The sequence below is a fragment of the Cebus imitator genome, unplaced genomic scaffold (assembly GCF_001604975.1).
Source record: "Cebus imitator isolate Cc_AM_T3 unplaced genomic scaffold, Cebus_imitator-1.0 Scaffold54, whole genome shotgun sequence".
NCBI classification, from domain to species: domain Eukaryota; kingdom Metazoa; phylum Chordata; class Mammalia; order Primates; family Cebidae; genus Cebus; species Cebus imitator.
Window position 1 is genome coordinate 5,272,938 of NW_016107369.1, and position 20,529 is coordinate 5,293,466.

At 40.6% G+C, this 20,529-nt stretch overlaps 1 protein-coding gene across 5 annotated transcripts in view; it reads right to left on the minus strand.

The window, feature by feature from the left end:
• The window catches only part of ZNF410 (zinc finger protein 410), a 45,054-nt gene extending 24,733 nt beyond the window's left edge, over positions 1–20,321 (minus strand). For 3 of the 5 annotated variants that reach the window (XR_001825270.2, XM_017528689.2, XM_017528687.2), the window contains exons 1-7: positions 19,642–20,321; positions 14,549–14,730; positions 13,139–13,274; positions 11,470–11,688; positions 10,092–10,283; positions 4,955–5,105; positions 3,994–4,175 (exon numbers count right to left, since the gene is read on the minus strand). Coding sequence is in view for 4 of the 5 variants with exons in the window: in XM_017528689.2 (XP_017384178.1) it covers positions 3,994–4,175; positions 4,955–5,105; positions 10,092–10,283; positions 11,470–11,688; positions 13,139–13,274; positions 14,549–14,581 (913 nt within the window). In the remaining variant the exon portion in view is untranslated. Of the gene's footprint in view, positions 1–3,993; positions 4,176–4,954; positions 5,106–10,091; positions 10,284–11,469; positions 11,689–13,138; positions 13,275–14,548; positions 14,731–17,083; positions 17,234–19,641 lie in introns of all 5 variants that reach the window. The other 2 variants (XM_017528688.2, XM_017528690.2) reach the window with 2 other exon arrangements.
• Between the last annotated feature and the right edge of the window lie 208 nt (positions 20,322–20,529).

Below are 20,529 nucleotides of genomic sequence, written 5' to 3' on the forward strand. Positions count from 1 at the left end.
TGATCTCTTGACCTTGTGATCCACCCGCCTTGGCCTCCCAAAGTGCTGGGATTACAGGTGTGAGCCACCGCGCCCGGCCTCAGTGATCTTTTAGTATACATCCCACCAGACAGCCTTGCCCTCTTCCTTAAAATGGCTGCCTCTGAGCTTCATACTTCTTCTCCCTCCTGGCCCAAGAGCTGGAGAGTTGCAGTGACCTAACTTCTTCAGTGATTCCCACCCTCTGAGGATATCAAGATTAATACTGTATATGCTGTCAGGATTTTTAACTTATAACAATTTTAAGACTCAGTTTCTAGATCCATCTAAAAGTATAATTTTTTTGGAGACGGAGTCTCACTATGTTTCCCAGGCTGATCTCAAATTCCTAGGCTCAAGCCTGGGCTACAGAGAGAGACCGTGTCTTAAAAAAAATCAAAACAAACAAAGAAAAAAGATGCAGTCTCTATCCTCCAAGGGTCACAGGCTAGTGTGAGACAGACAAATGTATTCATAAATAGAAGAAAAAGTGCTCCGCTGCAGTATTTTTGAAAGCAGCTGAATTTGAGTTCATCTAAAAGATGACAAGGATGGAGGGACATTTCAAGCACAAGGAACAGTGTGAGCAGAGCTTTGAAACTAAGAGTGCCCAGGACAAGTTCAGAAAATGGCAAGTAATATGGCATGGTGACAATACCGGAGCTGAGCTTGCTAGGAGGAAACAGCACTGCCAGATATACTATTCTTTTAGACTATACCAAACAGCTTAATGTTTGTGATTCTCCAACAGTAACTTTTTTCAATGCTTATTTGTATACTCATCCCTACCCCCAGAATGCTAGGTACTCAAAAGTTATTGAAAGAATGAACAATACACTAATGTACGTGACAAAACAAATGTCAAGAAAACAGAAAATTTTAGTAATAACAAGGTCAAATGTTTCAAAAGATGAGCTAAAGACTAAAAACACAAAAAGGATTTAGAAAAAGTTTAATCTCTGCATCAAGCTGGTTAGAGAACATACCCGCCTATTTGGAAACTGAGAGGATGGTTATTTTGCTGGAATAAGGGACGCAGGAGAAGGAAGGGGTTTAAAAGGCAATGCAGCAAAATGGTGAAAAACATGGCCTTTGGGGTCTATTAATCCAATCCTGACTTCAAATCCTGGCCCTACCACTTATTTGTACTGGGAAGGTATTTAATTGCTCTAAAAATCCCCTTTTCATCTATAAAATGGAGACAATACAGTTTCAGGATTAAATAAGATAATACCAGGTAAATATTCAGCATAGTGCCTGGCACATAGTAAGCCCTCATAGTAAGCCACTGAATTAGCAGCTTTCTTTAATTTTTTTTTTTTTTTTTTTTGAAGGAGTTTCACTCTTGTTGCCTAGTCTGGAGTACAATGGCTCAATCTCGGCTCACTGCATCCTCCGCCTCCTGGGTTCAAGCAATTCTCCTGCCTCAGCCTCCCTAGCAGCTGGGATTACAGGCATGTGCCACCACGCCTGGCTAATTTTTGTATTTTGAATAGAGACGGCATTTTACCATGTTGGTCAGGCTAGTCTCGAACTCCTGACCTCAGGTGATCCACCTGCCTCAGCCCCACAGAGTGCTGGGATTATGGGCATGAGCCACTGCCAAAAGAAAATTTTTTTTGAGATAAGAGTCTCGCTGTTTCTCCCAGGCTGGAGTGTGCAGTGGTGCGATCTCAGCTTACTTGCAACCTCCAATTCCCGGGTTCAAGCAAGTCTCTTGCCTCAGTCTCCCAAGTAGCTAGGATTACAGGCACCCAGCACCACACCTGGCTAATTGTATTTTTAGTAGAGACAAGGTTTTGCTGTGTTGGCCAGGCTGGTCTTGAACACCTGCCCTCAAGTGATCTGCTTGCCTTGACCTCCCAAAGTGCTGGGATTACAAGTGTGAACCACTGTGCCTGACCTTAATTGCAGCTTTAATTACTATCATTACTACTAATAAAGATTTGAGGTCAGTTTTGACGTGTGAGATAAACTGAGTTGGCAGCATTTGAAAATAAAATCCTTAGAAGAGCTTTGGAGTTGATAAATGCTAATTTTATTATCATATTAATTATTATTGACATTTAGATTATTAGGAAGAAATAATTAAATTGAGGCCTGAGATTATGACAAGAGAGTACACTGAGTAAAAAAGAAGGAACAAGGAATTCTGAAACTGGTGAACAATTCAGAGATTAACAGAGATTAAAAACTAGCAAGAATTAGAAAGAAAAAAAAGAAAAATGGGAAAATCTGGTCATATTTTGAAGTAGTCATTCATTGAAGTAGAATTTTAAATCTGGGCGTGGTGGCTCACACATGTAATCCCAGCACTTTGGGAGGGCGAGGTCAGTGGATTACTTGAGTTCAGGAGTTCCAGACTAACCTAGCCAACATGGCAAAACCCCTACTAAAAATACAAGAATTGTCTGGGCATGGTGGTGCATGCCTATAATCCCAGTTACTGGGAGGCTGAGGCATGAGAATCGCTTGAAACCCAGGACGCAGAGGTTGCAGTAAGCTGAGATCACGTCACTGTACTCCAGCCTGGATGACAGAATAAGACTCTCTCAAAAATAAATAAATATATAAGAAAGAAGGAAAGCATTTTAAGATGTTCAGTGTTATCAAATGCTACAAGAATGGGCTGATCTGAAGGTAGTGATAACTGATGTTCATAGTCAGTTACAGATCAAGTGCCTTGCTTTACTTTTTCCCCTCTTGTCACTACTGCACTTGACTAATTAAAAAAACAAAAATAAGGCCGGGCGAGGTGGCTCACGCCTATAATCCCAACACTTTGGGAGGCCAAGGCAGGCAGATCACCAGGTCAAGAGATGGGAGACCATCCTGGTCAACATGGTGAAACCCCATCTCTACTAAAAATACAATTTAGCTAGACATGGTGGCGCACGCCTGTAGTCCCAGCTACTCTGGAGGCTGAGGCAGGAGAATTGCTTGAACCCACGGGGCGGAGGTTGCAGTGAGCAGAGATCACACCATTGCACTCCAGCCTGGGTAACGAGAGCGAAACTCTGTAAAAAAAAAAAAAAAAAAGTATATATATATGCCTTTTAATTTTTACCACTGTCATTTTACCAATGCAAGAATCAAGAAAGAAGAATCAGTGAAAGTGACAAGAAAGTGGGGAAGAACAGTTACACATTCTAAGAGTGGTCTGGGTTCAGTGATTACACTTTGGCTAGAGACTAGCACATGCTGGACCAAGTGGCTTGTAAAATCACCCTTAGACTCTTCTTTTTTGTGTGTGTGTCGGAGTTTTGCTCTTATTGCCCAGTCTGGAGTGCAATGGCGCAATCTTGGCTCACTGCAACCTCTGCCTGCCGGCCAGGTTCAATCAATTCTCCTGCCTCAGCCTCCCAAGTAGCTGGAATTACAGACATGTGCCACCACTCCTGGCTCACTCTTAGACTCTTAGACTAAGAGTCAAGGAATCTTTATTTTGCTCCTTAGATATTAACATGCTGTGTGACCCAGAATAATTCACTTCCCTATTCTGTTTGTCATGTTGTAAGGTTCTAACAAGAAAGTCAGGGATTATATCTTATCTTTTGTATTTTTACCCACCCTACCCCATTTAGTGACTAGAACATGTTCTGTATGATTTGTGTGACTCAATAAATGTTACTGCTCCAAATTAAAAACTGTACAGTGTTCAAAAAGATTTGAACACAGACTGATTTTGTCCACATCTCCCCACATAATTGTTGTCTGAGAAGGTCTTATAACTCTTCCTACAGGTCTGGCTCCTAGAGACAGAAATCAACATTGTCCACGCTACACACACAGCTAAAAATACAATAAATGTTATTATAAGTGCCACAAGTCATTTGAAAAAGAAATCCGATCTTCAGAGTTCTAGCAACGACCCCAGACCTTCATGTCTATTCCCACTTGAGTTTTTCCTAAGGATAGGCAAACATGCAGAGCCAAGGAATAGACTGCCCAAGGGAATGTTGGTGCTACACACACCTGTGTGGATACGTCGGTGGTTCTTCAGGTTTCCAGCTGTAGTAAACTGCTTACCACAGCCAGATTCATGGCACATAAAGGGCTTCTCTCCATTGTGGGTCCTCATGTGTACCTTCAGCCTCTGCAGCACATAGAAGCTTTTCCCACAACCTTCTGCAGGACAGATGAAGGAGCGGTCATTTCTGCAAAAATAATCACATAAGCAAAAATATCTGAAAATACACTTTGCTAGAGATGGCAAATCAAAACTCCTATTGACTCTCAAGGCAAACAATAAGTCCAAAAAATGGATACATCAGAATCAGCTGAAGACTTTGTGAAACTATAGCTAGGCTCACGCCTATAATCCCAGCTACTCAGAAGGCTGAGGCAGGAAGCTTACTAGAGCCCAGGAGTTTGAACAGCTTGGGCAAAACAGCGAGACCTTGCCTCTAAACAAAATTTTTTAAATTAGCCAGGTGTGGTGGTGCAAGTCTGTAATATCAACTGAGGCTGAGGTAGGAAGATTACTTGAGTCCAGGAGTTTGAGGCTGCAGTAAGCTATGATGGTACCACTGCACTCCAGCCTTTGTGACAAAGTGAGACCCAGTCTCTTAAAAAAAAAATCAAACAAAAAACTACAGATGCCTAGCACCACCCCTCAAACTGATTTCATAGGTTAAAGGAAGGGGCCCATGCTTATTTGTTACTTTTAAGTTCTCAAAGGAACTATGTTTTATAATGAAACCTGAGAACTCATGGTTTAAGGCCTTTAGGTCCCAAATGTCTCATTAAATACTTATCAAGAATGAGATAAATGAGACAATGCAAATCTTTCTATTAAGGAAAAAAAGACATCTTAACCAGAAGTTAACTGGAGTCCCTACTTTGCTGTATTCTGTCAACCTGAGGGACAAGTTCCTCTGAAGAATCAACTTTTGCATCAATGTATATCCAAATATGAGATCTCAGATTTGCTCACCGATGAGTCTTGAGGTGGTATTTAAAGTGAGCTGGCCATACAAATGTCCGGTCGCAGCCTTCAACTGTACACTTGAGCTTCTTTTCCACTTGAGGAAGGGGCCCAGAATCTTTGGGTTGTCCATCACCAGAACCAAGGTGGACATTTTCTCCTATAACAGAGTCACATGTTTAGAATCCAGGGAAGGATCCTACTAAGATACATAGGCTCAAATAATAAAGCTCTTATATTTTACTCCTAGTGATCATTAATCAGTTATCTATCTTCTAGTGATCATTAATCAGTTATCTATCTTCATCTTCCCCAGTTCTCTTTGTATGCACTTAACAGTAGAAACTTGGCCAGGTGTGGTGCTCATGCCCATAATCCCAAGCAGTTTGGGAAGCCAAGGTGGGAGGACTGCTTGAGCCCAGGAGTTCCGACTAGCCTGGGCAACATGGCGAAACCGTATCTCAACAAAACACAAACAAACAAACACAAACAAACGGGCCTATAGTTGAGGCTCCAAGGCTGAGGCTATAGTGAGCTGTGATTACTGTACTCCAGCCTGGGTGACAAAGCAAGACTCTGTCTCAAAAAATAAACAGATATAATAAAACAACAGAAACACAAGTACTCTACATCTTCATCCCCTTACTCCAGAAAAACTACCAAACACTATCATACTTTGTTTCACAAGACTAGGCCTCTTTGACAAATATAAGAAATATCCAAAATGGTTTGCTATTAGAAATCTTAAAAGGCAGAATTAAACCCACTCTGCATTATAGTTTGGTGGAGAAGCAGGGATAGCAACACCCAGAATGGGGTGCTACAAAGATGGTAATGTTCTGAGTAGTAACAACACTGTATTTTGCTTGAGTCCAGGAGGCGGAGGCTGCGGTGAGCTAAGATTGCACCACTGCACTCCAGCCTGAGCAAGAGTTAAGACCCTGTCTCAAAAACAAAAAAACAAAAAAAACCCATTGTATTTTAATGAGAAGCAGTCATTCTAGCCCAGTGTGGGCTTACAGCTGATTTCTTTGACAGATGGCCATTTTTAGATTTCCATCTTCTGAATGAATTTGGCCATTTCCTATCATTCTGGAAACTAAGAACCATCTTCCAATTTCCTGTACCATTCTCCTTTTGTTATAAAATACTTAAGGAATACAAAAACTCAGATGATTTAAATTTCTAACCACATTTTAAAAAGTAAGAGAAAATATCTACTGGAGTTTTGTTCAACAGAAGAGAGGTGAGGAGAAGAATACAAAGTGCTTCCCTTAAATGTAAATGAAATCAGTTACTTAAATATTATATAAATTCCAGATTAGCAGGTGGTGGTCCTTTTCCTTCACTTTCTTCAAGAAATACTTGAACATCAATAGAGGAAAAAAAATCAATAGTCATTTAATTCTGCTATGTGCATACGCAGGCAGTATATCTTTCCACAAATATACCTTAGCAATAAGATTTGTGTCTCCAAATTTCTCCCTCAACAGCCAAAAGAGAATATGCATGTTGTACCTATCACAATCACTGGAACCTGATGGTTAATCAAAGGCAGTTTCTGTCCCATCTATTAATGTCCTCCTTGTTATACTTTACCAAATACTAGTCATAAAACTAATTGCTCCAAGGTCACAGCAGAACCTAGGATGTTTTCTGCTAGTTACTATTAACTTTTTCTTTAATATTGTCCCAAGGTTTTTAAAAACGTGTTTACTTAAAATACTACACATGTAGCGCAAAAATTCACATGCCATGAAAGAATCTTCCCACCAACCCCAGAGCTCCAGCTAACTGATTTCTAATGAAATGTCTGTTAAAACATCATGCTTTTTTCTTTTAAATTAAAAAGGTCTTATTTTGTTGCCCAGGCTGGAATCTAGCGGCATGATCTCGGTTCCCTGAAACCTCAACCTTCCTGGCTCAGGTGATCCTCCCACCTCAGCCTCCCAAGTAGCTGGGACTAGAGACAGGTGCACATCACCATACCCGGCTAATTTTTTGTATTTTTTTTTTTTTTTGTAGAAATTGTGTTTTGCCATCTTGCCCAGGAGGGCCTCTGAGCTCAAAAGATCCACCCACCTTGGCCTCCCAAAGTGCTGGGATTACAGGCGTGAGCCACTGCACAGGCCAAAAACATCATGCTAATACAGAGATCGAATCAGTGATAGAGGGGCTTTCTGCATTCAGTTTTGTAAATATAATATTGATATAATCATAAAACAGGAAAAAATGAATACATGGAATAAGGCAAGGCTAAGAAATCACTGAAACTCCTTCTGTTCAACAATGAAGATAATCAATATATGCTCAAATAAATATAAGGCAAATTTTTCCCTAAAAAAAGAAACCCTCAGAAAAGAGTATATTTGAGTTCTATCATGTTGGCCAGGCTCGTCCTGAACACCTGACCTCCAGTGATCTGCCCACCTTGGCCTCCCAAAGTACTGGGATTACAAGCATGAGCCACTGCACCCAGCTGCCACTAGGTTTCTGTTACAACTACTCAGCTTTGCCACAGTAGCAGCCTTAGACAATCTGTAAGTAATGTGCATACCTATGTTCCCATAAAACTTTATAAAAAGGGGATTTGGCCCAAAGGCCTTTGCTGATCTCATATACATCTTATGCAAAATTAAGACATTTCTGTATTTCAAACTTAGATTTTAAGTGAAGATAATGTGCTCCAAAACACTATGCTAGAGGACTCACAAAATGACTTCAGTGTTGACAATGCCAAAGATATTTATGTTAGAAATGAATTAAAATACTGAATAAAATAATTTCATTACATGTTAGGGCAAGGGTGTCCAATCTTTTGGCTTCCCTCAGCCACAATGAAAGAATTGTCTTGGACCACACATAAAATATATTAACGATAGCCGGTGAGCTTTAAAACACACACACACACACACACCCCTCATGATGTTTTAAGAAAGTTTATGAATTTGTGTTGGAACGTTTTCAAAGGCATGCTGGGCTACATGTGGCCCACAGGCTGTGAGTTGGACAAGCTTGTGTTAGTGGGTGAAAGCAATATTGATATATTTCATATGATTTAAAATGTATATGTAAGGCCAGGTGCGGTGGCTCATGCCTGTAATCCCAGCACTGCAGGAGGCCAAGGCAGGTGGACCACCTGAGGTCAGGAGTTTGAGGCCAGCCATGGCCAACACGGTGAAACCCTGTGTCTACCAAAAATACAAACATTAGCCAGTCATGGTGGCATGTACATGTATTCCGAGCTACTTGGGAGGCTGAGGCAGAGACTTGCTTGGTTCCGGCAGGCGGAGTTTGCAATGAGCCGAGATTGCACCACTGCACTCCAGCCTGGGTGACAGAGTGAGACTTGATCTCAAAAATAAAATAAAATGTGTATGTATAACCAAAATCATAAAGTTTCCAAATAGCAACCTACAATGTTAATTTTATCTACATGTGTAAAAGTTTGCAGAATTAACTTATAAAAAAAAAAAAAAAGGTGTTTAGGGGATTACTTTGTTGAAAAATGAAAGACTGTCTTATATTTGGGGAGATATAATATTTAGGCATACATGGTAGTTCTTAAGATAGTAAAGGCAACATATTTTGAGAGTGAGAAAAACATCCACACAATGCTTTGCTGATTATAGCATTTCCCAGACAGAATGTTATATAATCTCCATAGCAAGTCAATCAGGTAAGCTGCCTGATCTCTTTGTTCAGATTTTAAGAAAATTGAAGCTAAGGGAGGTTAAACTGCCCAAGGGAGGGAACCAGTAAATGATGATGCCAGGCCTAGATCCCACGCCCCAGATTCTAAATTGGAAACTCCCCTCCCTACACTGCTTCTCACCAGCAAATATGGCACTATTTCTTCAATGCAAGAGGAAATGCTGAAGGTTTTAGCATCCAGAGATTGGCACATACATCTCAGGAAGAATCTGAACTTTAAAGGTCCCACCAAAACAGTAAAATGAACCATTCTAAGTACCACTATGGTAGTCATAAACAGAACTAAGTATTTTGAAAACAAAAAGAAGTTTAGAGTTTGGCTGGGCATGGTGGCTCACATCTATAATCCCAGGACTTAGGAAGGCAGAGGCAGGAGGAGAACCTGAGTCCAGGAGTTTGAGACCTGTCTGGGCAATACAGCAAAACTCCATTTTCCACAAAAAGGAAAAAAAAAAAAAGACCAAAAAAAATTACATGTTTCAAAATATTCACAGAAAACTCTAGTTCTCTATGAGAAATTTAACTTTTTATTTTCATTTGAATAGTAATCAAAAAATAATAAGCATATACTAGATCATCTGCATAAACTCCAAACAGCTGTGTACTGTGTTTAAGCTTAGTTTGTCATAATGATAGCACTGAACCATGTAGTATTGAGTCGTCACATGTTAATGAGAAAATACAGAGGCAGACCTAAAAAAGTATTAATAACATGCTACATAAGCAAAGATTCTGCAGTGGTTTGATTAGAACCGTGGTTCTCAAGCTTTAACACGAATCAGAACCAAGTTTTTGACTCAGTAGGTCTGGCATGGGCCTCAGAGTTTGCATTTCTCAGTTCCCACATGACATCAACAATCCAGTGACAATACTTTGAAAATTACCAGAACAGAGAAAAGTGGCACAGAGTAAGTAGTACAGGCATGCTGAACTGAAAAGAAAAGGCATTAAAAACATCATACCTAATTGATAAACTGCCATGAACAGCAATTTAGATAATCCTCTGCCACAATGACTTAATATTATTTTTATTTTCATGGGTTTGGTAGTTTTATTTCTATTAACTGATAACTGTTTCGATTTCATGATGGTATAAGAGCTCTAGGTATATAAGGTTTACACAGAATTTCTGTTTTTGCATATTTAAGGGACATTACAATAAAAACAATTCAAACCCCAAGACGTGTATTATTTTTTCTTTAAAAGGGGCTCTGTACATTAAAGTTGAAAATTCAGAATACTAGTTGATTTTGGACATAAATCTGGCATGGCCAAGCTATTTTACAGAAAACAAAATTTAAACAATTTACAGATTTCTAGCCTTCTGCTCTCATCAATAAAATAACTTGAATTACATACAACTCAAAGCAGCCACTGCATTACCAAATCTCTTTGCACATAGTAGTGGCAAGAAAATGCCGACAGGCCTCACCATTGCTGCTGGTTTTTGCATTTTTTGCCAGCTGTGCACGAGTAGCAGCAATCAAACTGTCATGGGCCAATTCCTGAACCCGGAGGAACCATGGAATGCTACTGTCCGTGCTCTCACTGGAGAGAAAATCATTCCCTGAATCTTCTGCCTCATCCTGTACAAACACTAAGTGCTCAGCTGAAGAGCCCAGACCTGGAAGAAACAAATTACATGAAAAGTTAGCAACCACGCTTTTTATTTGCCCTGGCTCAAAAACTCTCCATGTCCTACATAGGCTATTCCAGACCTTCACCTTTTACCTCAAACTTCTCATTGAAGAGTAGGCTATCACCTTTCTACCTTTAGCCTGCAGGCTTGTCGTTAACTTTCCTCTGGTTGCAGAGGCAAAGCTGTCTTTCTTGGCCAAGGAGACTAACCTCCACCTACAATATTTCATTCTCATTCTTCAATTATCTCCCCATATATACTTCAGTTTTCTCCTCTCTCCCATTTGCAACTGGTTCCAACAGCCAGCATTTCCCTACAGTCTTTAAATATGTCCTAACTCAAGTCTCTCGCCTTAAAAGAAGAGAACACCCCAAGTGCTTCTCTAGATATTACCTTCTTCCCTGTTCCTTTAAAGTCAAGTTTCTTGAACAAGTGTTCTTCTACTGTCTTACATTCCCCATCTCTTTAACTCTGGCCTCTACCTCAGCTACCACAGTAAAAATTGCTCTTGCTAGGTCACCAGAAACACACTTCATCTCACTAATAAGCCTATGATATAATATTTGGCATGATTTAGTATCTTTTCTGCCTTAAAACTTCTTCCCTTGGCTTCCCCGTTACCATTCTCTCCTAGTTCTCTTCATCCCCTTCCAGCTGCTCCTTCCTGTTCTTCTGTTGCCCCCTTAAATGTTTTTTTTTCAGGGTCCCAGACTTGCCTTCTTTTCTGTTTATGCTTCAGACTTTCTTGAATCAAAGAGTCCATGCTCATTGTTTCACACATTTCCTGAATGCTGATAAGCACCAGAACTGACCTTTCTAGAACTCTGGATTCCTGTTTCTAACTCCCTAAAAGAACACGTCCTCCTGAATGTCCCTCCAAAATCTCAACATAAATAGGCACAAATTGGAAATAATCACTTCCCCCCAAGCCTGTTCTTCCTGTGCTATCTCAGTAAACGGCACTACCTAATTTCCTAAACAAGATATGAGTCATAGAGTCATACTAGAGTCCTCCCTCTCCCTCTACAGATTCAAGTGGTCACCAGACAAAGCAATTCTCCAAAATAATAAAATAATAAAGCTTCTTTCTATTTTAAGTCTGACTAAGTTAAATATGCCCCACCCCTAATTTTTTTCTTAGGCATGAGAACTCAAAAAAGGCAAAGAATACCTGCTCTTGTTAGGTTCAGAAGAATAAAAGAAGTGTTATCACTTGGCTGTAGATCTTGCAACAAGCTAGAAGACTCTGAAGTGGATAAAAACTCCGGGGATTTCTGTACAGTTTGAGCCCTCGTCTCCTCTCCGTCTGGACCAACATTCACCCGAAGGCTTCTCAAAACAGCTGAGGAAGGGACCTCCTTGGAGGAGTTGGAATGATTTGTAGTATCATCTAGTAAAGGGAAAATACCACAGCTTTATGTAGCACCTATTTTCAGGAGCTCACCATTTTGATACACAGCACCCAACATCTCTTGGAAGCTAACATTGTTATAGGAGTAGACAGCATTCTCATTATACAAATAAAAACTTTGTCTCACAGAAGAACAGAGAGATGGCTTTAAGTTCTAAAGGCAGTCAGCCAAAAAGTGAGGAACAGAATCCTCTGTCACTTGGCAGTAATGGTTGGTGAATAACCAACCATTCACATTAGGACATTACAGAATTTAGTCCTTTTTGAGGCCAGAAATCAGTACTTTTTCCTTGAAAAATATAGCTATACAATGAATACTAACTCAAGAATAAGATCTACATTTTATTTTTCTTGGAGAGAGTTCTCTCTCCTTAACTTTTATGTTAGGTTGGTACAAAAGCTATTGCAGTTTTTGCCATTACCTTTTAACCTCTGGCTGTTTCTCAGGCTGTGGTATTTTTTCTATGCCACCATGCCTGGCTAACTTTTGTACTTTTAGTAGAGACAGGGTTTCACCAGCCAGGCTGGTCTCGAACTCCTGACCTGAAGTGATCCACCCGCCTCGGCCTCCCAAAGTACTGGGACTATAGGCATACAACCAGCCTGTAATACTGTGTTTTATGACCTGGGAGGCAAGTATTTGGGTTTTCATTTATATCTATATTTGTATGTCTAAAATACTTTACGTTCCCTTTTCTCCATATCTTCGTCAACACTTGTTATCTTCCATCTTTATGATAACAGTTATTCTAAGGGAAGATGGACATGCTGTTCTTTTTTCATTTCCTTAATTATTCATTGCATATATATATATATATATTTATTATTACTATTTTTTTTAGACAGTATCTTGCTCTGTCCACTCAGGATGGAGTGCAGTGGCACAATCATGGCTTACTGCAGCCTCAAACTCCTGGGCTCAAGTAATCTTCCCACCTCAGCTTCCTAAGCAGCTAGGACTATAGGCACACACTACCATGCCCAGCTAATTTCTAATTTTTTGTAGAGACGAGGTCTTGCCATGTTGCCCAGGCTGGTCTCAATCTCCTGGGCTCAAGCAATCCTCCTGCCTCAGCCTCCCAAAGTGCTGGGATTACAGGCATGAGCCACTGTGCCTGGCCATAACTACTCTAATCTTTGTTTCTTCCCTCCTTTACAGGTTCTCCTGCCCTACCCTGTACCTTAAATATAAGTTCCACAGTTTTGTCTTGGCCTTTTTTCCCCCATTCTCACACTCTCTGGGTGATCATCTATGTTCCTATGGCTTAAACTACCAATGCACTAATGATTTCATGATTGCTTTTTCTCCATGACTCCTAATTTTTACCAGTCAGTTATTAAGTGATATATTCATTACAGCAGTAACATAGAGTAGGCTAAGTTCTTAAGACTTCTTTATCCTATCTCTTCTAGTGATCTTAATTTTTACCTGGTAACATTAGCCGACTGCATTCTGAGGTTTCAGTCACGGGAAGGAGGGACAAACAAGTAATATCTTTAGCTTCTGATTCTACTAGCCCCTGTCCCAGTGGGATGGACGTATTCTGAACAAACTGTACCAGGAGCTAGGGGGAAAAAAGACAACACTGAGAAACACATGTTGTTAGAAAAGTATCTAAACCTCTGAATTTACCAAAAGGTAGTATAATTAAGACTGTTCACTAGTCTCTCATCCATATTCAAAAAAAAACTAAACAACATAATATCTAAAGTTATTTTATCAAGTTCTCTTTCTAGAGAATGGCTGTTATATAAAGTCATGTGCTGTATTATGACATTTCCGTTAACAGGCTACATATAGGCTGATGGTCCCCTAAGACTGTAATACCCTATTTTTACCGTACTTTTTCCATGCTTAGATATGTTTAGATACACAAATGTTTACCACTGTGTTTCAATTGCCCACAGTATTCAGTACAGTAACATGTTGTATAGGTTTGCGGCCTAGGAGTGTAGCAGGCTAAATCATCCAGGTTTGTGTAAGTATACTCTAACACGTTTGCATAATAATGAAATCACCTAATGTCCTATTTCTTAGCATGTATCTCTATTGCTAAGTGACACTTCACTGTGATTAAGTTAACGTCTGCCACCATCTGTCAAATAGAGAAATGATAAAAAATAATTATATTTTAAAATAATGACTTAAAAAAAGCAACTGCATCATATTGATTACATTTTACAAAGCACTTTTCTGTGTACTGGCTCATTCAATCATCGCATTAACACAGTAAGATTTAAGGTGTATTTTAGAGCTGAGGAATCAAATGGAAGACATTACGTGACTTGTCTAAGGTCACATGACTAGTTAGGCACAATGGCAGTCCTCAAATTTAAGTAATCTGATTCTAAAATCAGTAACCACTCTACAACACAGAAGTGCTAAATTTAAATAAGAAAAGGGAACAACAAAAAATGTTTAAATCCCCTAATCACATTTAGAAAGAAAATACTTACAGATATATATAAAATAAAAAGAATTTGTGGTAGTAAATATTTATATATGTATACACCTATTCATCACATATATCTTATATTTATGAAAATATATATATATAAACATATATTTTTATTTATAAGATTTTATCACATAATTATCTAAATGCATAACGATTTTACATATACTGAAAAACAAATATAAAAACAATCACAAAAGATAAAAATATAATTTTTAAATCTTTGAAAAAATACTTAGCAACAATCAAAACCATATAGCTTATAAAACCTAAAACATTTATTATCTGGCCCATTAAAGAAAACATTTGCTGACCCCTAAACTAAAAATAAACTTTGAAATACAGCCCACCAAAAGAAAAGGAAACAAGCTGACTGGGCTCACCTCTGGTTTGGATTCTAACTCATCTGATAACATTGATTCAGCTTCCAAAACCTGTAGCTATTCAGGGGACAAGTTCAAATTTAATTCAGAGCCAATGATACCTTCCTGTTATGTTCATATTCCTCTAGGAAATACTATGCTCTTCCTGTAAGATGTTGTACTAGGTAGGTAATCAATTTAACCTAGAATAGGGGTAAAAAAGAGAGAGGGGGCATTAAGAGCAGTGGGAAAACACAGCTACATAAAGGCACTTCTTCACATATCCAAAAAATCACAACAAGCAAGCAAATAAAGAATTCAAACCAAAACACTTGTTTTAAAATACAACAAGCTCAACAGGCATCAAAACCCATAAAAATATTATGCTTTGATGCAGTATTTCAACCTGTAATAATCTATTCTAAGAAACTATCTTAAATATGGATATAACTATGTCCAAAGATGTCCATCTTATCCTATGTAATAATAAACTAGAAGCAATGCATGCATGTATGTACGTGTATATACACACACACACCCCAATTAGGGAATGGTTGATGAAATACAGCACTGTCACTTCAAAATATGCTATGAATGGTTGGGCATGGTGGCTTACACCTGTAATCCCAGCACTTTGGTAGGCTGAAGCAGGTGGATCACTTTAGGTCAGGCGTTCAAGACCAGCCTAGCCAACATGGTGAAAACCCATCTCTACTAAAAATACAAAAAGTAGCTGGGCATGGTGGCAGGCACCTGTAATCCCAGCTACTCAAGAGGCTGAGGCAGGAGAATCCCTTGAACTCAGGAGGTGAAGGCTGCAGTGAGCCAAGATCGAACCATCACACTCCAGCCTGGGCGACAGAGTGAGACTCCATCTCAAAAAACAAACAAACAAACGCTATGAAGACAATGCAACAGCAGATGACTGACATGTTAAACTATAAAAATAAGGCCAGGCGCAGTGGATCCCAGCCCAACACTTTGGGAGACCAAGGCCGGTGAATCACCTTAGGTTAGGAGTTTGAGACCAGCCTGACCAACATGGTGAAACCCGTCTCTACCAAAAACAAAAATTAGCTGGACGTGGTGGCATGCGCCTGTAATCCCAGCTACTCTGGAGGCTAAGGCAGGAGAATCAGTTGAACCCGGGAGGCAGAGGTTGCAGTGAGCTGAGATCATGCCACTGCACTCCAGCCTGGTTGACAGAGCAAGACTCAGTCTCAAAAAAGATTATAAAAATAAAATACAAAACTATACACTTGCCATTATTAAAACTAGTTATAATAAGCATCAGAAAAAGTAAAAGGGGATTCATATAGCTATGACAGTAGCTATACTGTGTGGTATGCTGGTGTGACTTAATTTTCTTTTCTCAATTTTCTGACTTTTCTAAAAGGCAACCATATTGTTTTGATAATTCTAAAAATTACATTAAAGAAGAAGTTGAAATTTGAAGAGTCTTTCCCAAATATAGTATTCTCGGGACCCTGATGCAGCTGTTCTCTCCTTATAATTTATTTTATTTATTTTGGGTCAGAGTTTCACTCTTGTTGCCTAGGTTGGAGTACAGTAGCATGGTCTTGGTTCACAGCAACCTCCGCCTCCTGGGCTCAAGCAAATCTCTGGCCCCAGCCTCCCAAGTAGCGGGGATTACAGGCTTGCACCACCAGGCCCAGCTAATTTTGTATTTTTAGTAGACATGGGGTTTCACCATGTTGGTCAGGCTGGTCTCGAACTCCCAACCTCAGGTGATCCGCCTACCTCTGGCTCCCAAAGTGCTGGAATTACAGGTATGAGCTACTGTGCCCAGCGACTCCCTATAATTTAAATTCTTACTTTCTTAAAGCTTAGTTTCTTTTCAGGATTTTGGAGTGTGAGTCCATTTTATTTGAAACAATTGTTGCTAAAATTGGGAGCACTACTATAAATAATTATACAGTGTAAACCGTATCCAGGATGGGTATATTTTCAATCAAGAGGGCACTTAGGCCAGGCGCAGTGGCTCACGCCTGTAATCCTAACACTTTGGGAAGCCGAGGTAGGAAGATCACCTGAGGTCAGGAGTTTGAGACCAGTCTGGTTAATATGACAAAACTGTTTCTACTAAAAATACAAAAATTAGCCAGGCATGTGGCAGGTGCCTGTAATCCCAGCTACTCAGGAAGCTGAGGCAGGAGAATCACTTGAATTCGGGAGATGGAGGTTGCAGTGAGCTGAGATCACATCACTGCACTCCAGCCTGGGCGACAAAGCAAGACTCCGTCTCAAAAAAAAAGAAGTACCTGAATAAATGTTTTCTTTTTTTTTTTTCCTGTTGGTTCCTCCCTCTCTCCTTCTAGCTGCCTGAAATCCTCATTTTTCATTGTAAAGAAGTAACCATTTACAAGATATAAATGGAAATGCTCCTTTCAAGTTTCCCACATGAAGTATCATAAATCCCTGACTTTTCCTTCCACACACATTTTTCTTATTCAAGCACTGCAACAGCTTCATATGATTTATCCATCCCTTTACTTAGTGAGGAAGGAACCAAGGCTCAGTATATTACTTAATTACTAAGTTATTAAGTTGCAAAGCCAGGACTCCCACCCACAGAGGAGGTACACAGGAATCACTGGCTTGAATATTACTATATATTCTAGGTTTGATCTTGAATCTCCATGGCTTAAGAATTCCTCTTCCCAGCCTAGGTAACACAGTGAGACCCTATTTAAACAATAACAAAAAATTTCCAATTAGCTTCTCATGGTGGCACATGCCTGTGGTCCTAGCTACTCGGGAGGCTGAGTAGGAGGATCGCTTTAGCCCAGGAGATCGAGGCTGCACTGAGCAGCAATCGTGCCACCGTACTGCAGCTTGGGTAACAAAGGGAGACTCTCAAAAAAAACAAGAATTCCTCTTCCCCAATTCCAGTTTGTCTTAACAAGCCAAGAAATTACCATATGTTTGTTGTTTAAGTCATTCTTAAGGTTTCTCCAACTTTGAGATTCCAGGATTGTAAAATCTCTAAGGAACCAGACAACTATTTACTGTCCCTTATATCTAAGACATCTTTTTATTTCAGGGTTTTTGCTTCAGTAATCTTTAAAAATTAATATAAGCAGTTTCTCAAAGTGGGTATTCATATTATAACTAAGCACTGCCATACAATTTTGGTGCCCAAGTTTATGATCTGTATGTGTAAAATATGAATAAAATAGAAAATAGCAGGATGCATTAAGATACACAACTGAATTCAAAAGAATCTGTACTAGAGCACTCAGTATCTTACCAAGTGTATCGTGGGGATCTCACCTTTAACACAGCAACAACGTACCATGTACATTAGCTACAGGTGTAAGGGCAAATATGCAATTAAACATTCCTATTCCCAATTCCTTACTCAACAAATTTCCAAAACTGCAATATAAATCTTTTTTAAAAATTAGTTTCACTAAGATATAATTCACATACCATACTATTGACTCATTTTAAAAGTACAATTAAAATATCTTTAGTTTATTCAGAGTTGTGCAACCAAAACCACGATCAATTTTACATTTCATCACCCCACAAGGAAATCCTGTGCCCAATACCAGTCACTTCCCACTTCTAATGTGTTTACTATGAGCTTAAAGGCTTCCATACAAGCTTCCCAGTAAGCACCTGGTAGGTACTAAATAAATATTTGTATAATGAGTGAATGACACTACAAATGATAACTACATTTTTCTCTAGTCCTCTCTTCTGAACTCCAAACCTTCATTTCTGCTTGCTAGGTATCTCCACATGTATATCCAATAGCATCTCAAACCTAACAATGTCCAAAATCCAGATTATTATCTTACCAAACCTGTTCTTCTTCTTGTATTATCTGTTTCAATGATCGCCCAATCTTCCTCCCACTCGGTTGCAAATTCTAGGTCTTTAAATCTCTCTCATTCTCCATTTTAAAATAATTCTCGTGATTCTCTGTTCCCTATGTAATGCCCTGTTTGGGTTTCTCAGTAACTTCCTACTATACTATTAAAACTGACTTCTAACTGGTCACCCGCCTTTAAAACTCCCCTTTCTAAAACAGAAATGCTTGTCATTCCTATCCAAAGTTCAGTGCCTCAGAATAATTATCATAACCCTAAGGGTAATCCCCTTCGTTTATACAGAAAAACTCCCCAGAGTTAGAGATTAAGTAACTTGCCAAAAATTAGACATCTATTTAGATGCAAAACGTAAAAAACTACAACCTAACTTCTGACTGCTACTTTAGTTGTCTTTTATTCTGCACCACACTAAGATAACACAAAGTGCAATTTCTCACTTCCTAACAAAATGCCCGACTTTATTTCCCAATGTTTCTTTTATTTCTTGCAAATATGCTGCGTTGACCTTTGTGCCAACCTAAGTACTAATTCTTAAGTCCCAAGTTAACAATATTTAACTTCCAAATGGTGCCTAAATGCATTTCCAAGCCTCATGAGCAAGTGGGATTAACTTTTAATAAACTGGATTATCTTGAGAAACTTCCGAAGATAAATTTGACGCGAAATGCATAAAGGCTGTAAACACTCACAACCCGCACACTCTCCCCTACTCCCCCAATTGACAGGCAAAGGAGAAACCAGCAGCCCAGCCCAGCCCAGCCAAGTAGGCAGCTGTCCCTCTTCCAGACCCAGAAAGTAAGTGTGGTATGAAAGGAGAGAATAGCTCTGGACTGAAACATTCAGGGGAGGGCCTCCTGGCATCCTCTACCTAAAACCACAAAGGCCTTAGTAATAAGGCCCCAAGGTCCGTAGGCAGGCCCCGACTGCGGGTGTAGTCCGAGAGTCCCCGCCCCGGGGACTCGCTGACTCCGGCTTTCTCAGGACAGACTGTTCCCATGTCCCTGCCCCCAAAACCAAGCAAAGGAGCTGGAACATCGCCCCTAAAAACCCGCGAAGGGAAGGGCCGAAGCCACAGGGCTTCAGACTAGCCGTTCCCGAGCCCGCCAGATCCGGGAAGGATGCCCAAAGGCGGCGATTTCCCCATCCTCTCCCGGGGCGAACGCGGCCCCAGCCCCCAAGTAGCCGGTACTGGCTCCCGCCCTCAACGGTACTACCTAGCGGAGCAGGTGTGGCCGGGCCCACCTCGGAGCTCACCTTGTAGTTCCGGGCAGCCGGCAGGCCGTCAGTCGGTCCCGAATTCCGTCCACACACAGCGTCTTCCGGCTCCCGCCGGAAGCAGCTCGAGCGCGGGACAGGAAGTTTGGCCGACTCCCCACGCACACACCCACTCTCTCGCCGCAGGGTCGGCTGGCAGCCGCACCGCTCCGAGCCCGGACGTCAAGGCTGCTCCCTGCCCAGGCCCACGATGCAGGGCTCAGCCCCTGACAGGAGGAGCCTCAGCCTCCCCCATCCCACTCATTCACTCTCGGCCTTCGGGGCTTCTAGGTCCCCGAAGCCCGAAAAAACAGGTCAGCTAATTCTGTGACGTCACTCCCTCCCCGCAGTAGCGGAGGGAGTAGTTTTTCCCATCAGCGGAGGCGTTGCAATGGATGCAAACGAGAAAGAAAAGATCACTACTTAAGCATTTATCAGAGGTCTCCATGGAGAGGACCTCGAAGTTTCACCGCCCGAGAAAGGAACTTGCAGAATCAAGTTTTGCATTATATACGGGACGGGATATGCAGTGAGTCTGGGTTCCGAGTTGTAATTAGGGTGTAAAGAGCTCCTGGATGTCCCAATTAGGGGCTTGAACAGTTGGCTTCCAGGCTGGAAGCCACTGCTTGTTAAAGCTTTATGAGTTTGACTGACTTCTTTAAATTACTTAGATTTAAATATTTGCGTGCGAAGAATGAGAGACTCAACTAACGTTGCAGCCGTGGGAATTAAAGGAGTTCTCTTTAAAAAAGCATTTCTAGCCGGGCGTGGTGGCACATGCCTGTAATCCCAGCTACTCGGGAGGCTGAGGCAGGAGAATCGCTTGAACCCGAGAGGCGGAGGTTGCGGTGAGCCGAGATCACACCATTGCACTCCAGCCTGGGCAAC